Here is a 22,305-nt window from a genome sequence, read left to right as displayed (position 1 = left end):
TTTATCAGTCATGCTTTGTTTATGCACAAACATCTTTTATTTTCATTTTATTTGGAACCATCTAACCATTTGCCTTACATTAATATAATTAATCTATGACACCGTATAACTTTCACAACTTTTGCAATGTATGTGTGACTCAACACTTTATTTTTATATTTATTTTGGAGTCACTCTGGTGAAAGCTCAGTGTCCTGGAGTGTTGAATCAGGACAGGTATTTTCATTTGCCATCTATAAGCAATAGCATATTTAACTGGGGCAGTTCATAGTTTTTTCTAATTACACGTGACAAAAAAAGAGCTTGCTTGACTGTATAAAAAACAGAAAGGGATGGTTGGGACAGTAGATTCAGCAATAGTTCATCTATGAAGACTTTGGTTCAAGTCATGCATTAGTTAAGAGAAACTGAACTTGATTCCATCCTACCCTTCAGTGGTTACTTAACCACATAACAAAACAGTCACATAATGCAACTTTGCAACAACAACGCATGGCTAAAGTAGTAGAAATGGACCCACTCCTGTAGCCCTTAATCACAGGAGCAGTCTGTTTGAAGGCAATAGACTTGAGTAATGGTTGCGGGAACAAGACGAGTGTAACTGATCAGAATTGGGGTGCACCTGAAGAGAGAAGTGGGGAGAAGCTTGTATACCACCCTCCCAGAATACATAGGCTGTAGTTGGTATTATTTAACTGTCATTAAATGTTTTGATTACTGAGGGAATTATTATTTAATATGTAATATAAGGCGATTTTAGGTAATGTTAAAAAAAATCCTGAGGTAGAGAGTAGAGAGTTTGTTTTGTTATATTAACAACCAAAAAAGTAAAGTTAAAAAACCACGCAAACTATTTCTTATGCATATGACATAATCTGCACATAGTCTAGATGACTGAGCTATCCCTCCCCCTAGCACCAGCTATGGAGGAAGATAGTCTAGATGATTATGTAAAAGCAGCAAAGCGTCCTGTGGCACCTTATGGACTAATAGACGTATTGGAGCATGAGCTTTCGTGGGTGAATACCCACTTCGTCGGATGCATCCAATACATCTGTTAGTCTATAGGGTGCCACAGGACTCTTAGCTGCTTTTACAGATCCAGACTAACACGGCCAGCCCTCTGATAGATTATTATGATGCACATCACCAAGTAGCCTATTTATTGTGTATCTTCTGAAGAAATGTTGTTTCCTGTCTTAGAGAAGGAAATGCTGTTATAAATCTGTTTGTCCATCACTAACACATGGTTCCTTGTCCTAATTAATCATGGTGCCTTATGTAGGATAGCAAAGGGGGTCTATCCACCCATGCAACTAAAGCAGCTGGGGCCACCACCTGTTAACTAACTTCAAGCACCACTTAATTAGCTGGAATTGCTGTTACCTCCAGTTTTGTCTGGAAGAGAAAGAAATGGTAGCAGATGTAGAGCACATGAGATCTAAGACTTGTGAATGCCAATGTAAAGGGGTGGGGAGAACAGCTAAGAGAAGTCAAGGGGAGGGGAACATTAAAGGGACAATTAAATAGGTTAGAAGATACCACGGAGTGTTCCTGCAATTCATGTTTAAAGCAGTGCCCGATATATCACCAAGTGTTGCAATTTAAATCCTTCTATCTGAAATATTTGCTGTATAATTAAATGTTTATAATGTTCCTCTCTGTGCCAATTGTTTGCGAATAAAGCTTGAACTTTTAGAATTTGAAAGTACATAATAAAGATTTTTTCCCAGAAGAAATATAACTGCTGCTGCACAAGTAAGTACCTGGTGAGTATATGATGAAGCTGCTGTCGCCTACAATTACCCATTATATTTGTATTTAAAAAAATGGATGCAAAGGGATAGCTTGCCGAAAACATGCATTAGCATAACGGGAAACTCCCCTTTGTTTGTAATGAATTTAAAATCTTTGGCTTGTATTATAATGCGAAATAAAAATAAAGAGGGAAAGGAGTTTGAAATCATCTCCACTCTAGCAGGATTTTCTTCACACATGCTAATCGTGTTTTCTAAAAGCTAAATATTAAATCTGTCAAAAAGCTTTATTGTGGCATGTACAGTTTTAATGGGCCAGATCCTCATCCAGTATAAATCAGCCTAGCTCTATTGCCTTCGGTGGAGCTATGTTGAGCAATCTTGTCCTAAGCCTTTTACTGCATTAAACCAATCAATCCTCATCTGAAAATTGACTGTTGTGCCTGTTCGATAACTTTTCTGTAACTGTGTTTACAGGCATCCACATCCACATAATTTTGAGAAATGTACTACTGAGCTGATAGACAATGTTCACTTTAGGTGTTTGTAAAGCTGATGTATTGATTTATGTATATTTCAGTAGTGCTCATTGATTTATGTATATTTCAGTAGTGCCCAGCCCCCCTTTCCCTGTCCCAAAGACAGGGAAACTTCTTTGTTTTGTGTCAGAACCTTACCATTACAAAATGAAATAGAAATATATGATACTATGGTAATTCCTCATATAGGCCTCAGTTTGATGTACTCAATGCACTTTTTCTCATGCCTCTACCCTGCATTCCTCTAGATTAGTAGGACGGAATCAATGTGAATTGATCCAATTTGTAGAACACAATTCTAATATTGATAGTAATTTATATTCATTTGCTTTTACCCAATCTTTTATTAATTGTCATCTTGAAAATGTCAATTAACGCTGTTGCCCAGAAATTTTGTAGCACAAGCTTGATAATAACTAAAGTCTACAATAAATTCTAGATGCTGAAAAGAAACTACAAAAAAAACTTTATATGAAGTAAAATGAAGCCATGTGCTTAGTGAAATTTAGTATACCCTTTTCATTACAGGGGGCTTGTAGTTACTACAATATTTAAAATCTCTACATTCACAAAAAAAGTTGTTTTTTAACTTTTATCTACTGTGCAAACTAGAATATAGGGATGGAAAGTGTGGACAGAAACTGATTGGTTTTGGAAAATGTCATGCATCTTGAAATAATGTGTGTTGGAAGCAATGACTAAAATGGCATTGCTTCCTGCCATGTTCTACAGTGCATTGCTAACAACATTTATGCTAATTATAAGGTGAATAAGAGGGGATAATTGAACTCAGATATTGAAAATGTTTTACATAAAACTATGCTTGGGATGCACCCAAATGCTTAATTTTGGTATATGCCTAAATACATGTGAATAATATTCAGCTCAAGCTGAATTAGAAGCCAATTTATATTTAGAGCAATATATAAAATACTTTAGGTATTACAGCTTATCGTAATGAATGATGGCTACTCTTTGTGAACAGAGCTTCCCGATAGGCCCTCCCACCTCAGCCCAGTCTTGGGGCCAATCTTAGAAATGGCCCTGCTGTACATACCACAAGACATGACACCTGAGGAGGCGGTACATGATTGGCATTGGGATGAGGGAGAGGCAGAAAATGGGCAGCAGCTTTGTGCTTTCAGTGAGAAGGAACAAGGAGAAAAGGGTTTGTCAGTAGTTGGCACTGAGGAAGAATGGAAACCAGGAGCTGAGCAATACAGCAGGTAGCTGGGAGAGAATGAATGTGCCTCTTCCTTAAAACCTGGCCCCTTATTTGAACAGCTACTCCCTGTAACATCAGAAGGCTGGCTTAATACCTGATCACAGCCTAACTGTTCAAGTAAATATATCTTCATCAGATCATTGAAGTACAGCACATGGTACAGTATAGCTCTTCTGCACGGGGGAGAAATCTCACCTGCAGTGAACTGAAAATGGTAGAATTCAACCACACCTGGAACTGAACTTCATTGATCATCATCAGTGAATGGTGATTCCCATACAAAGGCCATACAGTAATCTCCAATGTGTTGGTTGAAATACCGTGTTCTTTGTGACTGAATAAAAAAGCTCACATTTCACAAAGAATGGGATGATGAATAATGTTCATTCTTGGATTATGAATGGGGATGTCCTTACCATTAAAAAATCTGCTAAATATCATTGTTTGTTTCTGGTATTACTAGAAAAGAATGCCTAATCCACTCACTTCCACCAGTGAAAATAGATGACAGAGGCCAACATTTTCAAATATGTATGACTAAAGTAATGCTCCTAAATAATGTCAGCCTGGTTATTAGAGGGGTTGAGCCCCATCTCTCCCCTTTGGTTCATTCAATGCTAAGCACCTTTGAAAGTCAGATTGCTTTTACTTAGGCACCTAATTGAACTCACATTCGTTTAAAAATGTTAGCTTAAGAATTAGCATGTAGTGTTTATTACTACCCATTTTTAATAGTCTGATATTCCATAGGTCCTTCTAGAATGGGGAAGAAAGTGGTTTAATTATATTGTTTTTCCACATAAAGATGCGTGCTAAATTGAAACATACATACCCTGTAGCTGAATAGTAGCTAGTAGTCCTTCACCCACTTCTTTTAATATCACAAATCCTAAACAGACTATTTTGGATAAATCTCCAAGAAACAATTATTGAAGTGAAAGGAATATTAGCAGGTTGGTTGTGTCAAATCGCAGTATGTGTTCATTTTTGTTTTTTAGCTGGATACAGCTTTTTGTCTGAGCAGGCATAGTAGGCATGGAATCTCTGCCTCTTACTTCATCAAAAAGTCCCATCCTACTGTTCTTTATTGCTATAATGTAAAACTCTGACCTCATCAACCCCTGCATGCAAATAAGTGAACAATCTGGAGTAGTAAAATTTTGATGCTCTCACTGCACTGCCACTTTCTAGAGCAGATTTTAAGTATACACTTGACATTGGCCATTACTGAGCCAGCAAAGATGAATGGACCAATAAATGAACATATTTTGCCTTTTGCATCTGTCCTTAGAACAGGTCCTATTTATTTATTTATTTCCACTACAGCTATTTAAAGATGACAATATTTTAACTGATTAATTTTAAAGTCTGGAGTACCCTTAAATAGTTTGTCTCGAATTTCATTTTTTTTAAATTCCTTTTTCAAGATTTTTTTTATCATCTGTTGTTTATCAGGATCTTTTCAAGGAGAAATTGAGTATCTGTTTTTATTGCATAGCAGAGACATGGATTTTTAGAAATGATATCAATGACCAAAGTAAACATATTGAGAAAACAAAGTATTTTTAGTAACATATTTCTGGTTTAGTGATCATAGGTGTTTTCTTGTAACATCCGCAAAATTTTCAGATAGAAATATAATATTTAAATTAACTGTATCAATCTTATTATATGACAAACATTAATATCTGTGGAATGTAATAATCCAGGAAGTATGTTAATGGTAAGAAATGTTGTTCTTGTTCAAGGTCTTTAAAATATTCAGGTAATTACGATACACCTGTCAACAAGTACTTAAAGTAGAAAACAGAAGAGAACTGTAAGTCAATAGTCAGACTACTTTCTACTGTACTAGTGATATTCCAAGTACAGTATTAACTGATTGTATTCCAGACCTGCCCCCACTTATAAACAGCAACATATTCAATGTCATTACTTTTAGCCGTTCCTAATACTTTTCAATTTGCTATGTCTATAAAGAGAATAGAAATAAACCTGCATGCCATTTAGCATTATGTATCATGTAGTTGTTCATAAAGATGTGATATAATGATATTGATAAAGTAGAGAATTCCGTTGTGCACTGCCAAACCACTATGCTGTGTGGTTTTTTCAGAACTTGTGTGATTTTTTTTATTCCTTCTGTTTTGACTCATTATTATTATTATTATGCCTTGTGTCATTAAATTTCAGACTAGTGATTTATCTTACAAAGTATTAAAATGTGATTTCTCTGGGTTGGGATTTTTTTTAACATGTCATTGAAATTGAGTGTTTCCTTCAAGTGCTTTCAGTCTAGGAAATGTATCTCTTTCTTATGATGATAAACTGTTGCCTTTTCATAGATGAGATCTGGCCCCTGCCCTCTCCTCCAGAGAAGGTATGGTACTTATATTACCCCTTCCCCCCTGTTTGACAAGACACTGTCTCTCCCCCCCCCACACACACACAAAGAGGTAAAGTCCCCTGAGTCCGTAATTTCCAGGAGATGAAGCGATGATGGGGAGTGATCACAGTCAATAGCTTTGATTAACAATAAGGTAGAAAATTAGCAATGCTAGCATTCAACCACCCTGCCTACTCTTCCCCATATGCTCACCACAGGCTGTGCTGGCTGTTTCTCAGAGTGTAGGCTGAGCACTTTACAAGCTGTGAAGTAAGAGCAAAAGGTGCAGTAAAAGGATTAAACTAGGGGAATAAGGAAACAGAACAGAAAGCAATGTTACTGCAGCTGTTAGAGTGTTTAACACAAGATAGGCTGTGGAAAGATAAAGTATGCTGTGTGTTGTCACTGTCTGTCTTTCTGTCATATGTGGATTTATTTGTAACTGGACATGTTTTGATGGAAATGGCAACTACTGTTACTACTGTGACCCCATCAGCAGCTCTGGTGTTGTTTCCGACAGACTCTGATGACCTAGAGAGGGGGAACGACAGCGGGACACCACTTCCCACCTCTGATAATGATGACAATTCGCTGGGCTACACAGGTAGAGTTTATCTTTCCAAAAATATTAATAGTTCCATATTGCTCACACTTTCCCACCTGCATCTTCCATTGCCACCTGTATGCAATTCTTTAACCATCTCTGCTACTGAGTTATCTTCATCATTGAACATCAGCATTCATACCACTCTGCAGATAATGTTTGGATACGGCAGTGCTGTATAAATACACAACTGTCTTCACTTTTTTCTTTCAGTAGGTTCAGATTGTTTATACATTTGTAATCCTATGTATTACTGGGGAATGGAGCGAAAATCTCTTACAAATTGTGTACCTATTGCATGACAAAAAGAGTTCATTCCCAAATTTGCTCTGAAGACTGATGATCTTTCTCCATGTTTTTATTTGTTATAAACAGCAACAAAATATACTTAAATTGAAAAAAATTAACCTGATGATTAGAGAAGTTTCTCTGACTTTTGTTTTGCCTAACTAATCTTTAAAGAAATACGTCTGTCGGTCAGGTCAGGAAGGTAAAAAATAAAGTAGCATCACTGAGTGCAGTGCAGCAGAAATCACTGATGGGTCCAATTCTGCCATCCTTATTCACACTGAATGGTGCCTTATTTCAGAGTAGTCCTGTGGAGCCAGATTTTAGATCGGCTACAGTGGTGTGAAGGCAAAATTGCTCTAATTCTGACCCATTTGGATTATTCTTGGGTTACTCAGCATTAGTCAGGATGGCAGAATCTAATCCTAAATTATTATCTGAAAAATGTGAAAATCAGATGTGTTGTTTATTATTTGCATTTTTCCTGAGAGTCACTCGGGGGCTGGGGAGTGGGAAGAGAAGATGGGGAAATGAGCGAGTTACACATTTAACTGTGTTTAGGGATGGACTAATAGTGAAATGTCTTACCTTGTATGCTTGGCTTGTTGTTAGGTAACTAAAAAAAAGTGACTCAAATATTTTAAAATAAAACTTAATCTGTACAGGACACACAGAGGGCAAGGTGGGGATAAGAAACGCTATACAACATTTACAATGATTACTGCTTGCATTACCTGTCCCTAGCAATCACTTGTGCATGGTAATATTCGGTGTAAAGCTAGCTTTGTAAAATCTATTGTGTTTCTTTCTGAAATATTTCCTTCTGAAAAAGGGAAAAAGCAAAGCAATATAATTAGCCACCTATGCCCTCAAGGCACAGAAACTAAACTAAATAAAAGCATATAGAATGGCTTTAGCATCTGTACAGGTTTTCCATTCTATTATACCATTAAACCCTGCAGGATACTATTATTTCTCCACTCATGACTGGTGGATGTGCATATTTGAAGGCATGTTTGCACCCTGCAAATGTTCTTGAGTAGACACACCTCTGCTAAATTACGTTGTGCTACTCTACTCTGAAAATTCAGAGCATAGTGAGCAGCATTATAAAGTATTTAGGAATAATGAATATATCTTAAATAATATTTTACACTTATTGTAAGTGCATGTTTCTTCGGGGAAATAATTCTATTTAGTGGCGAGAGCACAGGAGTGGGAATCGCAATTCCTGGGTTCTGTTTCTGGGTCTGTCACTGCCTTTCTCTGGGTCCATGGGTTATTCACTTAGGGACAGATTTGAAAAGGTACTTAGGTGCCTAACTGTCCTTGGTACCAATGAGAGTTAGATGCCTATGTGCCTTTAAAAATATGGCCCTTAACGTCTCTCTTCCTCAGTTTCCCCACCTGCAAAACAGGTGAAATAATGATTATTTTACAGAGATATTTATGCTTATGTGTAAAACACTGAGTTTCTATGATGAAGGGTATCAAATAGCAGTAATAATAATAGAAAATGGCAAAATATTGCTAATATGTGACATAATATTTATCAATACCTTCAAGCCACGGCCTGCACATCACATTAGCAGATGGAACATGTCGTTGCAAAGAATTATTATTGGGCCAATTATTTAAGTACTTCTTATACAGCACCCATTACGCTGGTATCCAAGCACCTCACAAACGTTAACTGTTTTATCCTCGCTACAGTCCCATGAGATAGGAAAAAATATTTCTCCATTTCATAGATAGGAATCTCCCACCAAGAGACTAAGTGACTTGCCCAAGATCATACTGGAAGACTGACAAAGCCAAGATTGAAAGAAAGATCTCTGGAATCCCAGTTCAGCGTCTTAACCACAGACATATTTTTTGTGGGGATTTTACTGAGAAGTATAAAGACACAATCATGTATACAATCCGGACAGACAGCAAAAAGATACTGAAGGGGATTTTTTTTGGCAGGGAGAAGGCAGGGTCATGCACAGGAATAAAAATGTGATGGCTTTTGGAGGGGAACTTTCTGTGCCCCTCCCCCCACAGCCTCGATTCTGGAGAAGCTCACTCTCTTCACCGTGGCGCTGGGGCCAGAGGAGCAGTCAGTTTCCCCCAGGGCCAGAGGAGCTCATTCTCCCCACCATAGCCCCAAGGCCGGAGGAGGCCGATTACTGGAGGGGTGCATGCCCCTGCTTGCTCCCCCGCCTTGTGCACACCCCTGGGAGGAGGGTAAAGATTTTCAAGTTTAAAGATGTTGTAACAACTGCTGTTTCTGTCTTATCATATCATATACCATAATCAACACCACTGTTCTGGCACACTCCTCTTTAAGGAAAAGCCCTATGGAATTTATTAGGCAAAAAAGCCACTAGATATAGAAATTTAATACTGTTCTATAGAAATTACAGTCAAAGCCTTATAATATAATAGAAAAAGATATCCCTTCTCTAGTTTTTTTGGGCCCATCCTATAGAATTTAACAAAAAAAGTTATTTTCTACTAAATTCTACATAAATTTTGAATGGGTCATTTGCCGTGATCTCCCTTACCTGAAAAATCTATCAACAGTACCATGTGTACTGAAAAGTCCTCCATTTACCTGAAACTAAATTCATCCAAAGAAATTCTATTCCCTCTGTCCCATTTGGATAAAACAGGGTTTGCTATATTATTTATTGGGGGGGGTTATTGTTTGTTCATATAGTATGTTTATGCAAGCAAAACAAAGCAAAATTAATACTCTTAAGCACATATTATTAACAGAAATTTACACGAATCCCCACCCATGGATAATTAAATTCCAACTAATTAACTGAGCAGCAACTATCTTACACGATCAGCAAATCTTCCAGCCAGCTAAAATGTCAAGTTGACCAGATACATCTTGCAGCAGATCCTTAAGGTTGTCACAGTCAGGCTTTGGTGGAATGACAGTAGAAATGATTCAGCCACTGACAGTGTCATACCATCTATCCCCATATGAATTCAACTCTGGGGGTAAACAGGCAAAGCATTCTTGCTGTTTGCAACTGATCAAGTGGTACATTGAGGGCTAGGCATTCTCCAAGATAGTCATTCTCCTTGCCCTTTGTTTCTTTTTCCGTAATAAAGTATTTCAGGGTGAAGATATGCAGCTCTTACATATTGACTTAAGGGGGTGTTTATATATATATAAAATTCATTGGAGTTGTGTCATTAACTCCAATGGCATCAGGATAAGTTAATAACTCTGGTGATATCTTTTTCAGAGTACTTTTTTTTAGAAATGGAGACAGAGTAAACTCTTGTAGGGGTATCCAGGAGTGTCTACTCCCAAACATATTCTTTGAAAACATGTTTTGGCAAACACTAAAGTTTAAAGTACTTATGAAGATTTTTGTCGTCGTCATTTTAAATGCGCTAGAGATTAAAGTCACACCTTTTACACGTGTTTAAGCAATTACCCGAGTGGTTGGGGGACAGACTGCAATAAGACAACAGAATTCAGTTTGCATGTTGAAGAGAAATCAGTAAAAGAATATTTTGCAAGGTCAACAAATCTCCTTCAACATCAACTCTTATATGAAAAGCATCAATTAGGCCAAGCATTGTGCGATAAGAAAGGCAGCAGAATCTAATAGCTAGCTCATAGGGTAAGAGTCAGAAGACTAGTGTTGACTCTGCCTCAGCTGTATACTTGAATAGAGCTGTGTGAATACTGATTTTTTTTCAGATTTCTGGCAATTCTGACAAGTCAAAAATAATTCTTTCTTAAACCAAAACCAATTTTTTTTTTCAGAATTATTCGTGAATTGAAGTCTGAGAAAATTGTTTTGGGTTGAAAAAAGTTTCATTTTGATTTTAGGCATTTGTAACTATTTAAAAAAAAATTAAAAAAAGGAAATGTGGAAACAAAGGATTAGATTCACAAAAGAACTAAAGGTATGTCTACATGGGGATGGAAGGTCCCAGAGCTCAGGCTCCAGCATGAGCCCAAATGTCTACACAGCAATTTTTAGCCCTATGAGCCCAAGACACTGACCCAGGGCTTTTATCCCTATGTAGACATGTTGTCAGACATCATTCACAAAATGAAAGAGGAGGACATGATAGTGACACCCCCCCCATTAATCCATAGCCCAGTGGTTAGAGCACTCACCTGGGAGGTGGCAGACCCAGGTTTGAATCCCTCTCTGCTCGGGAACAGGGATTTAAAGCAGGTCTTCCCACTCCTAGGTGAGTGTCTTGGCTATTCTGGGGTGGGTTTCACTCAATCTCTCCTGTTGCAGCTGTTCTAATTTGTATAAATGATTAAATAGAAAGTGAAAGGAAGCCTGGTGGGAGGGGGAACATCCCTGCAACAATAAATATTTATTTATACAAAGCGGAGCAGTTTCAGCAAGGCAAATTGTGAGTGACCCATCCCAGAATACTTCTTAGCTCAGTGGCTAGAACACTAAACTTCAAAGTAGGAGACCTGGGTTCAGGAAGAGACTCTGCAACAGACTGATAATAAGGGCATGGATGAATATTTTAGCTGTGTGAATATAAAAGAGGCTAGGTCTCAGAGGTGTGGTTCAGGAAACAGTAACAAGGCTTGGACACAGCCTGACTGTGTGGGTCTAGAAAGACAGTGGAATCAAAGCTGATGCCTAGGTTACAGGCTTGAGTGACTGGGAGGATAGTGGCATTATCCTCAGTGATCAGGAAAAGAGTCAGAGCTTAGCTTGATTATGTTGAACTGAAGGTAACCAATGAGAGACAGGATAAGGTTTTGATTTGGACAGGCAATGTCTAGAGTGGAGTGGTAAATCCCCGAGTCATCAGCATAAAACCATGTTTCTGAATAACATCACACAGAGTCAGAGGGGGTCAAAAAAGGGGACAAGGATGGAGCCCTCTGGATTTCCCACCGAAAAGCAGAGGAGGTATGAGGAAAATCCACCAAACAAGATGCTGAAGAAACATCAGTAAAATAAAAGGAAATTCATGAACCATGAGTGAGGATAAGATTTCAAGAAAAGCATATGAACAGTGAATGGTGTCAAAAGCAGAAGAGATGGATGTCAACAATGACACTCGTTAGTGATTAGTAACTATTGCCTATTTTTTGGGGAGGGGGGAAGGACTATACTCAAAATAGTAAAAGCCTAGGTTATTTTCTCCATCTAATAAATGGCTGTGAAGCAATTTCTAGTATTGTTGTTAAAGTATGCTTGTGCCTTATATACCAGGAAGTAGCATATTTCCTGTTTAATCAGCTGTGACATAAATATTGGGGATCATTTAACAGTTCACAGACTATAGCTTGTTAAAAGAACTGGTATGATGACTTGTTAAATTAAAACTATATGCAGTCATTTTCAGATAAGTTTCACTAATCCTCATTAGAGAGATGCTTTTTTTTTTAAAGAAACTTTCCAAACATTCTTATTTACCATGAAGTTATTTAACCCTGATTTCACAGCTTCCCTGAACTACAACCCAAATTCAGCCACTTGTTTTCCCTCCCTTTCGTGTTTCAAAGGATTGCTGTGTCCCCCTTCCGTTTTCTCACTTTGCCTTGTCTCCTTGCTCTTGGAAGTGGGTGGGCTACATTCTCTCCTTTCCCCTGGCCGCCCGGCAGTCAGGAGGCCTATTCTTAATTCATTACCAACAGCTTGATATCAGAGTTAGCAAAGAGGGCAGGTCTCCATTGTCACTTCTCTAGGGATGATATTTAATTAAAAAGATCTCCTCCCTTCTTAGCCATTTGTAGTTTCTGAGACACCCCCCCCACTTCCCACCAGTGATTTTACTTGGGTCAGGATGAGTGCTATATTGTCCACCTGTTTTGAAAAGGGGCATTTTTTTAAACACATTGAGTCAGTCATGGAGATTTTGCTTGAGATATTTAACTTCCAGGTGCGGGAATCTATTGTAATCCTTGTCCTTGGAAAACAGGGAAATTCTCCATACTCTCTTTCCCCTTTTTCCTGTATTAGGTCAGTATAGGGGTAGTTAATCCACAGAGGTCCCTTGCTCCCCTCTAAAGAGTGAGAAGAAAAGGTTAACATTCTGCAGCATCGCTAAGAAACTGGAAAAGAATAGATAAAATATTAAGATTAGTGACGGGGGGGGGAAACAAGAGGGTATGTTAGACAAAGTTTGGTGCAGATTATTTCTTTCTATATTCTCTTTAAAGAAGTGAGCAAGATCCCAGGCAAAGAAAGAGAGAGTGGAAGGCGAAGAAGCCTGGAGAAAGGCATTTGATTCAGTAAGGAAGAAGGAAAAAATAACTGTTTTGCAAGGTAGATTGCAGAGTGGAAAAAAAGAGAGGATGACTTTATTGTGTAGGAAGCTAGCATGGACCCAGGAAGCATGCAGGAACAGGGAAAATGTATGTGAGGCAGTACTGGGACTTTGTGGGAGGAGTAAGGGGTAAAGAAATCAATGAATGAAGGACTGTATGGAGTTTAGATATTCAGTCCTTGATTTGGGAGGGGAGGGGAGAAGGGGCTGAGAACTGGGGGAACTGGAAAGAATAAGAAGGGTGAAGGCCTGGAGGGTGTGTGCACACAATACTGATAGAGATCCGAGAAGAATCAGTGAGAGAGAGAGGTCAGTGAGGAAGCAAGGGTCATTGAAGACAAGGTCCAATGAGTGACAATATTTGTGCACAAAACATGCTTCTTTTTGTTTCATGTGTTTATTCCACAGCTGAAGTCATAATCTTGTGGATGTTTTTCTGATGTCACAGACTGAGAAGTTATGGCATGGAGCATGCTGTTAACAAAACAAAGATATTTTTAGCATATCAATAGTTCTAGTAATCTGTAGTCATATTTGGAATTTATATCCTGTATGCCATATCCAACAGTGTAAAGAAAAGTTAATATCTGTTACACCTGTTAACGCTGCAGAGCCAATATAGGTATGAGGAAGTGAACTGGATTTGTCCCTGACTTGGATGTCAGAATTGTTAACTACGTTAAATTACATAATCTCTATTAGTGGTAGTGATGAATGAGCTAGAAAGAGCCTGACTTGACTTTTAGATCTCAGGGTAAGTTTTTAGGGCTGGCAGAACATATTTATTTTTTCTTTCTCTCTCTTTTTTAAAACTTGTTAGCTGAGCAAATGTGATCAGGAGTCATTGACATAATGAACATGGCACTTTATGATACCAGTGTCTCAAAGTTACCTCTCAGAGTGCATGTTCACTTTAAATCTAGGAATGGATAGATACTATGATGCTCACCTTAAAAAAAATCTCCTCTGCTCTTGTCTATCAACAATGTATCTCTGTTCTCCATGTCTTGCAAAATCACCAAAAAGGTCTTTACAGTTTTGGCAATCTCTGTGCTCTTGCTAGCATTCCAATCATGAATAATCATGGTATTCAAGTCAATTAATATTGACTTTGTCCCATAAGTAAAAGTGCCCCTAAGGAAGGAAACATCTATTCCTGAGAACAAGAAGTTAAATGTTTCATAGCATAACACCTCCCCTTTCTTTCATCCAGTTAAGGCTTTCTGCATACTCTGCAAAAAAGTATTGCCCTAAAAAAAATTTAAACATCTTGATCTACCCATGAAAATGCATTCAGTCATAACATATCTGTCAAGTGCTTTACAAGTGCTGGTTACACCAATGGAGAAAAATAAATTTTGTTTGATGTTGGCTGAAACTAATCATTATGGTACCAATAAATATATGCATTTTTGTACCTAGAAAACAATCTTCATGTTCAGTAGCTTCCTCCTTCAGAACACAGAGCACTACAGCATTTGAATGTGCACTCTTTAGCTCATGTAGGGCCTTAAACAAAGCCCATTGAAGTCAATGAGAGTCTTTCTGTTCACTTCACTGGGCTTTGGTGGAGGATCTCTAGTGCCACAAGTGATGCACGCTCCCTGTCTCTGAGATATCCTGCAGTGCGCTTCTGCAGCTGCAAGAATGAAATATTCAGATATCTGTCATCTGTCCATTGAGGTGCCCCTTTTCTGAATGCACCAAGAACATCAAAAGGCACCCAAAGGAGGCTTAAAATCATTTTTCAATAACTTGTTTATTTACAGAACACATTTTAGACTGACTACTATTAAGATGAGGGAGCAAGGTGGGTGAGGTAATATATCTTATTGGACCAACTTCTCTTGTTACCTCAACCACCTAGTCTCTCTAATATTCTGGGATCAACACAGCTACAACCACACTGCATACATATTATCAAAGTAGATGCCAAATTTTCTTTGAATGAGTACTATAGGAACTCCTGGGAATAATGAGAATACTGTCTACAATACCCCCCAAAAAACCCATTGTAAACACAATTCTCTGTTGGTGAGCATATGAAATCCCCCACGGGGTGACTGTACTTTTATGCAAAATTTGCCATTTGTATATGAAATTCAGATATGCATGATAATAAAATTGGTTCTACTATTTTAATTATTTTTCTGGCTTTAGTAAAAATTACTTTTCGATGAGATTATATCCATAACATCATCAAAAAGGGCCAGATGGTACACACAGAAGAAGCAAAACACAAATTCCCAAATATAGAATTGCATATTTTAAAGGTGTAATTAATATCGCTGCCACAAGTATCACTGCAATCATTTCTACATATTTTTTTTGTTTATAATTAGGGGGAAAAGAAGAAATGAGCTGAAAATGAGGTGCATAAAATTAATTATTTGTTCTTTACATTCACAATGCTTCACCTCAAACAGCCACCTCATGGAAATTCTTCAACCTCAAGTATGTGTCCTCAGGGTGCAAAAGCCAAGTTCAATCAGCCCAAAGGAAAGTTTTGCCATTCTAATAGAGAGGTCTCCGTGCTCACAAGGAAGCATATGCCAAAGTACAGGTGTGCATTCTTCTTCATTAAAAGCAAGATTAACCTCCACATATTGTTAACAGCTGCATCTCCATAATGATCACTTCATTTCAGTACTTTATCTTAGTGAACTACTTTTCTAGCTTATAAAGAACAGACAATATAGGCTAAAAGTTCAGCTTACCTTGAGTAATAAAGGTCTTACAAGTTGGGAAAGAATAACAGGTCATGAAAAAATAAGAGCCTGGTCATACTTAGAACGATTTTAAACCAAATCTTTTGTGGTTCAAAAATGTTCTCTCCCAGAAACACACAGGGGAGGTCCAACCAACCCTGGCTTCTTACACTTACTCTTTTCTGCACTGTCCATGTGGGGGTTAAGAAGGAGCTCAATGGCTTGCTACTCCATTTTGCATGTCTTTGGTTCCTTCCTCCTTTCATGGCATATCTGCTCCTTTAGAGGCTTAAATGCACAAGGACAAGCAAATCGTTCTTGGTCCCATTTTTTTCTGAGTGAGTTGGAGAGCAGGCCACCCCAAAGAGATGATAAATATTAAAGCGGTGTGAGGCAGAGTAAACTGTACTGGCTCCCCTCATTCCCTGGTGTGGAATGAGGTAATCCTTTGTGCCTCTCTCTCTCAGGAACACAACCAAAGATAGAAGAGTGGCTATCAAACTAGCCCTATTGACAAAGGTAATGAGCTTTTGTCCCACTTTCATGTGTGCTAGAACATACATATGTATTCTTAACTGATTATACAGATATATATCAATAAGGTAAGTTTGCTTGTTTCTGTATATACAGCTTATCCAGGGGTTGAAATACTGTTCCAAAATTAAATTGGAGAGTGACCTTGTGGAATGTGGGGATGGGTAAATGGAAAGATAAGGGATCAAAGGGAGCTCCTTTTCCCACTTCCCTGAGTCTGTTCCCTCATTCTGTCTCCCCTTCAGTTCTTGCCAGCAGTTACCTCCTCCTCCTCTCTGCAACTCCAGTTTACTTGGGCTCCAGCAAGGAAACATTAAGAGCAGAGAAGACAGTCTCCCTGCCATCAATACAGGGGTGGCTGGGAGAGATCACTGCAGGGAAATGCAGCTCAGAACCCATAGCCCAACTGAGGAGTGAGTGATCTGAAACAAGAACACAGGGAATCTGATAGAAAATACCAGGCAGCCATTTGCTTGGTCTTATTTTGAATATTATAAATAAAATCAGAGAAGAGTTGCAGGCCCTACAGCATGTGAGCCTGAGAGAGAGAGTTGCAGGAAATGTTGTGGAGGAGACTGGTAGCTCAGTGTTGCTTTGGGACACTAGTGAGAACCTACCTGAGCTTTAACCCAAATTCTGAACTGTTGAGGTTGACACATCTATACTTACAAAGTAAGATTAAAAAACAGGGTTTTAATTAGTCTGCAGATTAATATTGACAGTATGTATGGGGGGAGAAAAAATCATGTATAAGAGTACGGAGATTTGGTAGCTAAAATGATTATCTGTGGCAAATCCTCATTTTTAATACACCATTAAAACCAATGAGAGCCGGCAAAGCTTTAAATCACTACAAATCTTATGAAAATTAGCTTCAGTATTGATTGAGTTACAATTTTTAAATATGAATAATTAGATTTTGCTTTTTACACATTCTTCTGCCATATTTTGAGCCAGTTATCTCAGGGTAAAAAAAATCTCGTGTTAAGATTAAGGTATTTTTTAACTACAAATAATCTGCCAAACATGACTTAATTTGAGCTCTCTGGGCCTGCTCTGGCTCCCTTTGGGACTTCTGCCACTGACATCAATGGGAGAAGGATTGAGCCTTCCATCTGGTAGGGAAAAAATCATGCTACATTTATTTTGAGCAGTGTGATTAAAATTTAGGATAAGAATTTGTATCATACTGATGCTATTTGAAACGACAGTGTTAGCACATTCCTTGAACTATGTGTTCAAATGCTGGTAGTCTCTACTGTGGGTCTCACAGACGACTGTAGTGTTAGAAAGTGCTGTGTCAGTCAAGACACAGCTTGAACTGAATATAGTGAGAAGTCATGGTTTTGCCATCTATGTTAACTTCCCTTTAGCCGTGACACTTCTGTTCATACAGAGACTGATCTAAAGCCCATGAAACTCAATTCCATTGATTTCCTAAGGAAGTTAGTCCAGTCTGTAGTATTTATGGGGAAGCTTTTCAAAGTGCCTAGGTGATTTAGGAGCACAAGTCCAACTGAAAGTCAGTGGAATCTTATATATATTATATTCTTGCCTCTTTGCCAAGGGATAGTGTATTTTGGAGCCTTTCAGTTTCCCATTTGGAGCAGACACTAGTGACGATGAGTCTGTTTTTTTCATATTGTTATATTTATAAAATGCACTGAAGTGCTGTTTCGTGAAACATCCTATGAATAACAATAAATAGTCATTGGGCCAGGGAGTGAGCATGACACCTACCCACCTTTATAAATGCCTGAAAAATCCATTTCAGGTTGAACAAAACATGGCTTTTTTGGGGGGCCCCAAAACAGATTTTTTTTTCTATTTACTGACATTTTTCATATTTCTTGGATTCAGCTCAACCTGAAACAATTTTTTAAAATTTTTTGGAACTGATAGCGAACCAAATAATCAATTATTCCCCCAGCTCTACTTATAAGTGAGAGTGAGATAGTTTGAATGTTTTCTATACTTTTCATTTAGAGAAAATGAAGTCGTTAGAATGTTCACTTGACTTCCATAATTAGGATGATACAGAATAATAGGTTTTAAGAATAAATCTAGTTTCTTTCAAGAACTTTTGTGCTTAAACTCCTGTACATATAAAAGGCTAGCTTGTGGCCTGTGCTCCCATGTGCGGGAATAAAGGTGTGTAATTCAGCCCCTTATTTCCCTATGTCAGATAGCAGTACAGTGAGGGAGAGCTCCCCTGTTGCTACATTGCATCTCCCCACATCCATCTGAATCAGAGTGGGTGGGAAGGAGTGAGGAATGGTCACAACCTTGGCTCCACCTCCCCTCCCCTCAAGCAGCATCTAGCACAATGACACCAGCATGCGAGGGAGTATATGCTACACTCGGTGTAGGTCTGGCACAGAGTATGTCTCACATGCAGCTACTTAGATGCAGAGTCACAATGTGTTTACTGCGCTCTTAGGATAATGCAAAAACACACTGCCCCATCCATGGCACTCATGGTAAGGCCACAATTGAAACCAATGTGATTAGTGAAGATCTGTGATTTAGTAGTGCAAACGCATGGATCAGAACCTTTTTATAGAAAACATTCTTTTTGTATTTAGTCAAACAGAACCACACCTTTTACAAAGCATTTAAAAATATATATTCTTAGTGTTAAGTAGCACATGAGCATGTGCTAGTTTTCACTGAACTGACTAGGTAACATTTCAGATGTGAAAAAGAAGCACTGACAACTACATTTGTGTCCTGTTGTCTGACATCAGTGAAAAATATACAACTTTGTTCTAAACTATCATTGACAAAAGACTTCTCTTACTAAGGAGGCTATACATACGTGTAGCTCATTTTAAAAAGTAATCTCATCAGCAGGGGTGAAAGTAAGATGAAAGACTTACCGGCACAGGGGCAGGGCCTCAGGCAGAAGAGGCGGGGATGGAAGGGTCAGCCTCCCCCAGCCAGCCCTTCCACGCTGCCTGGCCCGAGCTGTCTGGGGCTCCAGCCACTGCTGCAGTAGTGGCAGTGGTGGCCAGGAGCCCCAGGCCCTTTTAAATCACCGGCCTCAGGGCAGCTGCCCCTTTTACGCCCCCTACCCCCCACCCATCAGTGGCCCTCGGGGGGTGGGGGGGAACAAAAGGGACATGACGTTAAAGTGCTGCTGCAGCAGCGCTTTAACACTGGCTGTGTACAGGCAGGTACTGGGGGCCACTGCTTACCGGTACACCGTACCAACCCACTTTCACCTCTGCTCATCAGATGTTTTGAAGATCCTCAAATCAAAACAGGCAGTGACAATTACTTCCTCTAATAATGTACATTGTTGTGTGAGCTGCCATGTTAACTCCCTGCTGTGTTTTCAAGCACTGAATAGACCAAGGCGTATTAACAAAACCATTTATTAGACCACCTTAACTAGAGAATGCCTCAGACCATATTTGATATGGTCAGCATGGAAGAAATAGGTCACTAGCCCACTGGGATTTGATCAAAAATGTGGCAAACCTCAAATACATTCAGTACTAATGATGCTAATGAGACCTAATTTAAATATTACTTTAGAGAAGATTGCTTTCTTTTGGAAATAACATGATCTTTTGCTAATGCTTTCTGGGCTTTATCACATATGTATTAATGTAGGTTCTCTGCTGTTATATTTTCTTTAGACATTTTCTTCTGCACTCTGGCAAGAAAAATAGATTAACAGATCTGGTTAAAACAGACTGCTGCTAACACAGAGTTGTTCTTTTGACCCTAGCTGTTTTTAATATATTCCATAGAGTTCAATTATATATGGACACAAATCAAAAGAAAGGTTCCTTCACCTTTCTACAAAAGGAGGTCTATTCAGATTAGCACTAATGATTATCATCAAATAATATAGCATTCAGAGATGAATACTCGACTGACCTTGGCTTATACCTGAAGCTTACATCTAAATGAATTAAACATGCTTTGATCGTTTAATATGCACTTTGTTTTCTTTCCTAACAGAATGAATTCTTTGAGGACATTGAAATGATAATTTAAGTAATTATTGAAATGTATAAGCTATGACTGTGAAACTACATTTAAATTTTTGTAAATTTTTATTGTAGCTAGGTTACTCTGATTTTTAAAGACAACATAATGTAGCATATTATAGTGCAGGGCTTGGCAACCTTTCAGAAGTGGTGTGCTGAGTCTTCATTTATTCACTCGGATTGAAGATTTCGCGTGCCAGTCATACATTTTAACGTTTTTAGAAGGTCTCTTTCTATAAGTCTATAATATATAACAAAACTATTGTTGTATGTAAAGTAAATAAGGTTTTTAAAATGCTTAAGAAGCTTCATTTAAAATTAAATTAAAATGCAGAGCCCCCCCAGAGCGGTGGCCAGGACTCGGGCAGTGTGAGTGCCACTGAAAATAGGTTTGCGTGCCGCCTTCAGCACGTGTGCCATAGGTTGCCTACCCCTGTTATAGTGCATATATTTCCTTGATTTTTCTTCAAAATGGCTAATTAAAATTCACAAAAAAATGCATCTCTTTTATTTAAATGAAACTCACAATTGCAAGGAAATTAAAAACAATGTTAGATATGTCACCTCATTACATAGATGCCTCTATGTATGAAAGGTCATATGGTCCATTTCAGAATTGTTTTAAATGTTCTTGTGTTTGTAGGTTTATCTTGACACTTAACCTTCCTTTTACACAGCCTTATATGGCTTCAGAAAGAGAGATCATCAAACACAAGCAGAGGCGGTTTAAGCTTTTGTGGGGCCCTGGGCCAGAGCAAGTGGCGGCCCCTCGCACCCCTTCCAACTGCAGTCTTCCCCCACCCTCCACCTGTCCGAATTAGATTGTGGTTCGTTCAAGCTTGGTATTGAGTGAGGAAAAGACAGGCAGGACCAGGGTAACACTGAAAAGCCAAGTGGCTGCGTTTATTTAGGGACAGGTTACAACTTGGGCCGGGGAAGGAGGCAATTTCCAACTGGGACTCAGATAAACAATGCAAACGAATTTAAACCAATAACAATGTACTGTAAACTGCTCGCCACACCACACTAGATAGTCAGACACACCAATCACACAGATAGGAATCAGGTTCGTCAGGGCGATGCCCGGTGCAAACACAGAAAAGAGACCCACAGGCCACTGCCTCAGCCACCCTTGCTTTCACACAGAGGGTAAACCCAGAGTGTGGTGCGGCTGCAGCTGGGCAGATTCCACTCACTCAGACCGCGGGGACTGGACCCCTTGGTCAGCTATTCTCTAAGTAGAGACAGCTCCCAAGTTTAACCACACACACTAGACACAGACAGAGCAGTGATTCATTCACAACAACAATTCTGCATTTAACAATTTAATAACAACTGGAACAATTATACATCCTAGCTAGGCAAATATGCAACTTTAGCAGCACTTGGTTTACAATCCTGAGCAGCACTTGGTATTAAGTTAGGGAGGGGAAAAATTAAGGGGCTAGCCAAACTAACTGTCAGAAATCAAAAAGTAAATACCGCACTCCAGGCACAGCTGACCAGCAGAACAGACACCAGGAGCATGATGAGTCGACCGGGACCAAGTCCAAAGCGAAAAATCCAAACACCAAAAAATAGATCCAAAAGATAAATCCACAAGATAACAAATCCAAAACGACACGACACGAGCTAGCTATATCAGGAGGAGACCCTGGCTGAAAGGTTGATCGGGCCCTTCAGCTGACACGCGGATACTCCACACTACGAGCTAGCTATACCGGGAGGAGACCCTGGCCAAAAGGTTGATCAGGCCCTTTAGCTAACACGCGGATACTCCACCAAAGAAGATGATGGTCAAGACAAGATTTTCTGGGGGGAAACCTAGTTTTAAAGAAAGGGTCTCACTCCCTAGTGTCAGCATCTGATTGGCTCCCTGGTTCCCCCTCCCTCCAGGTTTCGAGCTGTTGCCACCCCACGTCGGAAGGATTTGCACACGGCACACTGGGGTATCTGGGCAGAATTAGGTCTCTGTATACAGTACTCTGGAGTT

General features: G+C 39.0%; 1 protein-coding gene and 1 long non-coding RNA gene across 19 annotated transcripts in view; one reads left to right on the top strand and one right to left on the bottom strand.

Annotated features, from left to right (window-relative positions):
* ROBO1 (roundabout guidance receptor 1) overlaps positions 1 to 22,305 on the top strand; it is a 1,025,913-nt gene that overhangs the window by 505,669 nt on the left and 497,939 nt on the right. For 16 of the 17 annotated variants that reach the window (XM_039532354.1, XM_039532376.1, XM_039532316.1 and 13 more), the window contains one exon: positions 6,407 to 6,511. In XM_039532354.1, coding sequence (XP_039388288.1) covers positions 6,407 to 6,511 — 105 coding nt within the window. The remainder of the gene's footprint in view (positions 1 to 6,406; positions 6,512 to 22,305) is intronic. The other variant, XM_039532387.1, reaches the window with a different exon arrangement.
* The window catches only part of LOC120402118, a 79,757-nt gene that overhangs the window by 28,621 nt on the left and 28,831 nt on the right, over positions 1 to 22,305 (bottom strand). The window contains exon 3 of one of the 2 annotated variants that reach the window (XR_005596997.1): positions 13,456 to 13,543. The exons of the other annotated variant lie outside the window; for it this stretch is intronic. This is a non-coding gene — a long non-coding RNA (uncharacterized LOC120402118). Of the gene's footprint in view, positions 1 to 13,455; positions 13,544 to 22,305 lie in introns of those variants that run through there. 2 annotated transcript variants of the gene reach the window in all.

This window comes from Mauremys reevesii, linkage group 1 (assembly GCF_016161935.1).
Source record: "Mauremys reevesii isolate NIE-2019 linkage group 1, ASM1616193v1, whole genome shotgun sequence".
In the NCBI taxonomy this organism is placed as follows: domain Eukaryota; kingdom Metazoa; phylum Chordata; order Testudines; family Geoemydidae; genus Mauremys; species Mauremys reevesii.
This window is presented reverse-complemented; position numbering and strand designations above follow the sequence as displayed.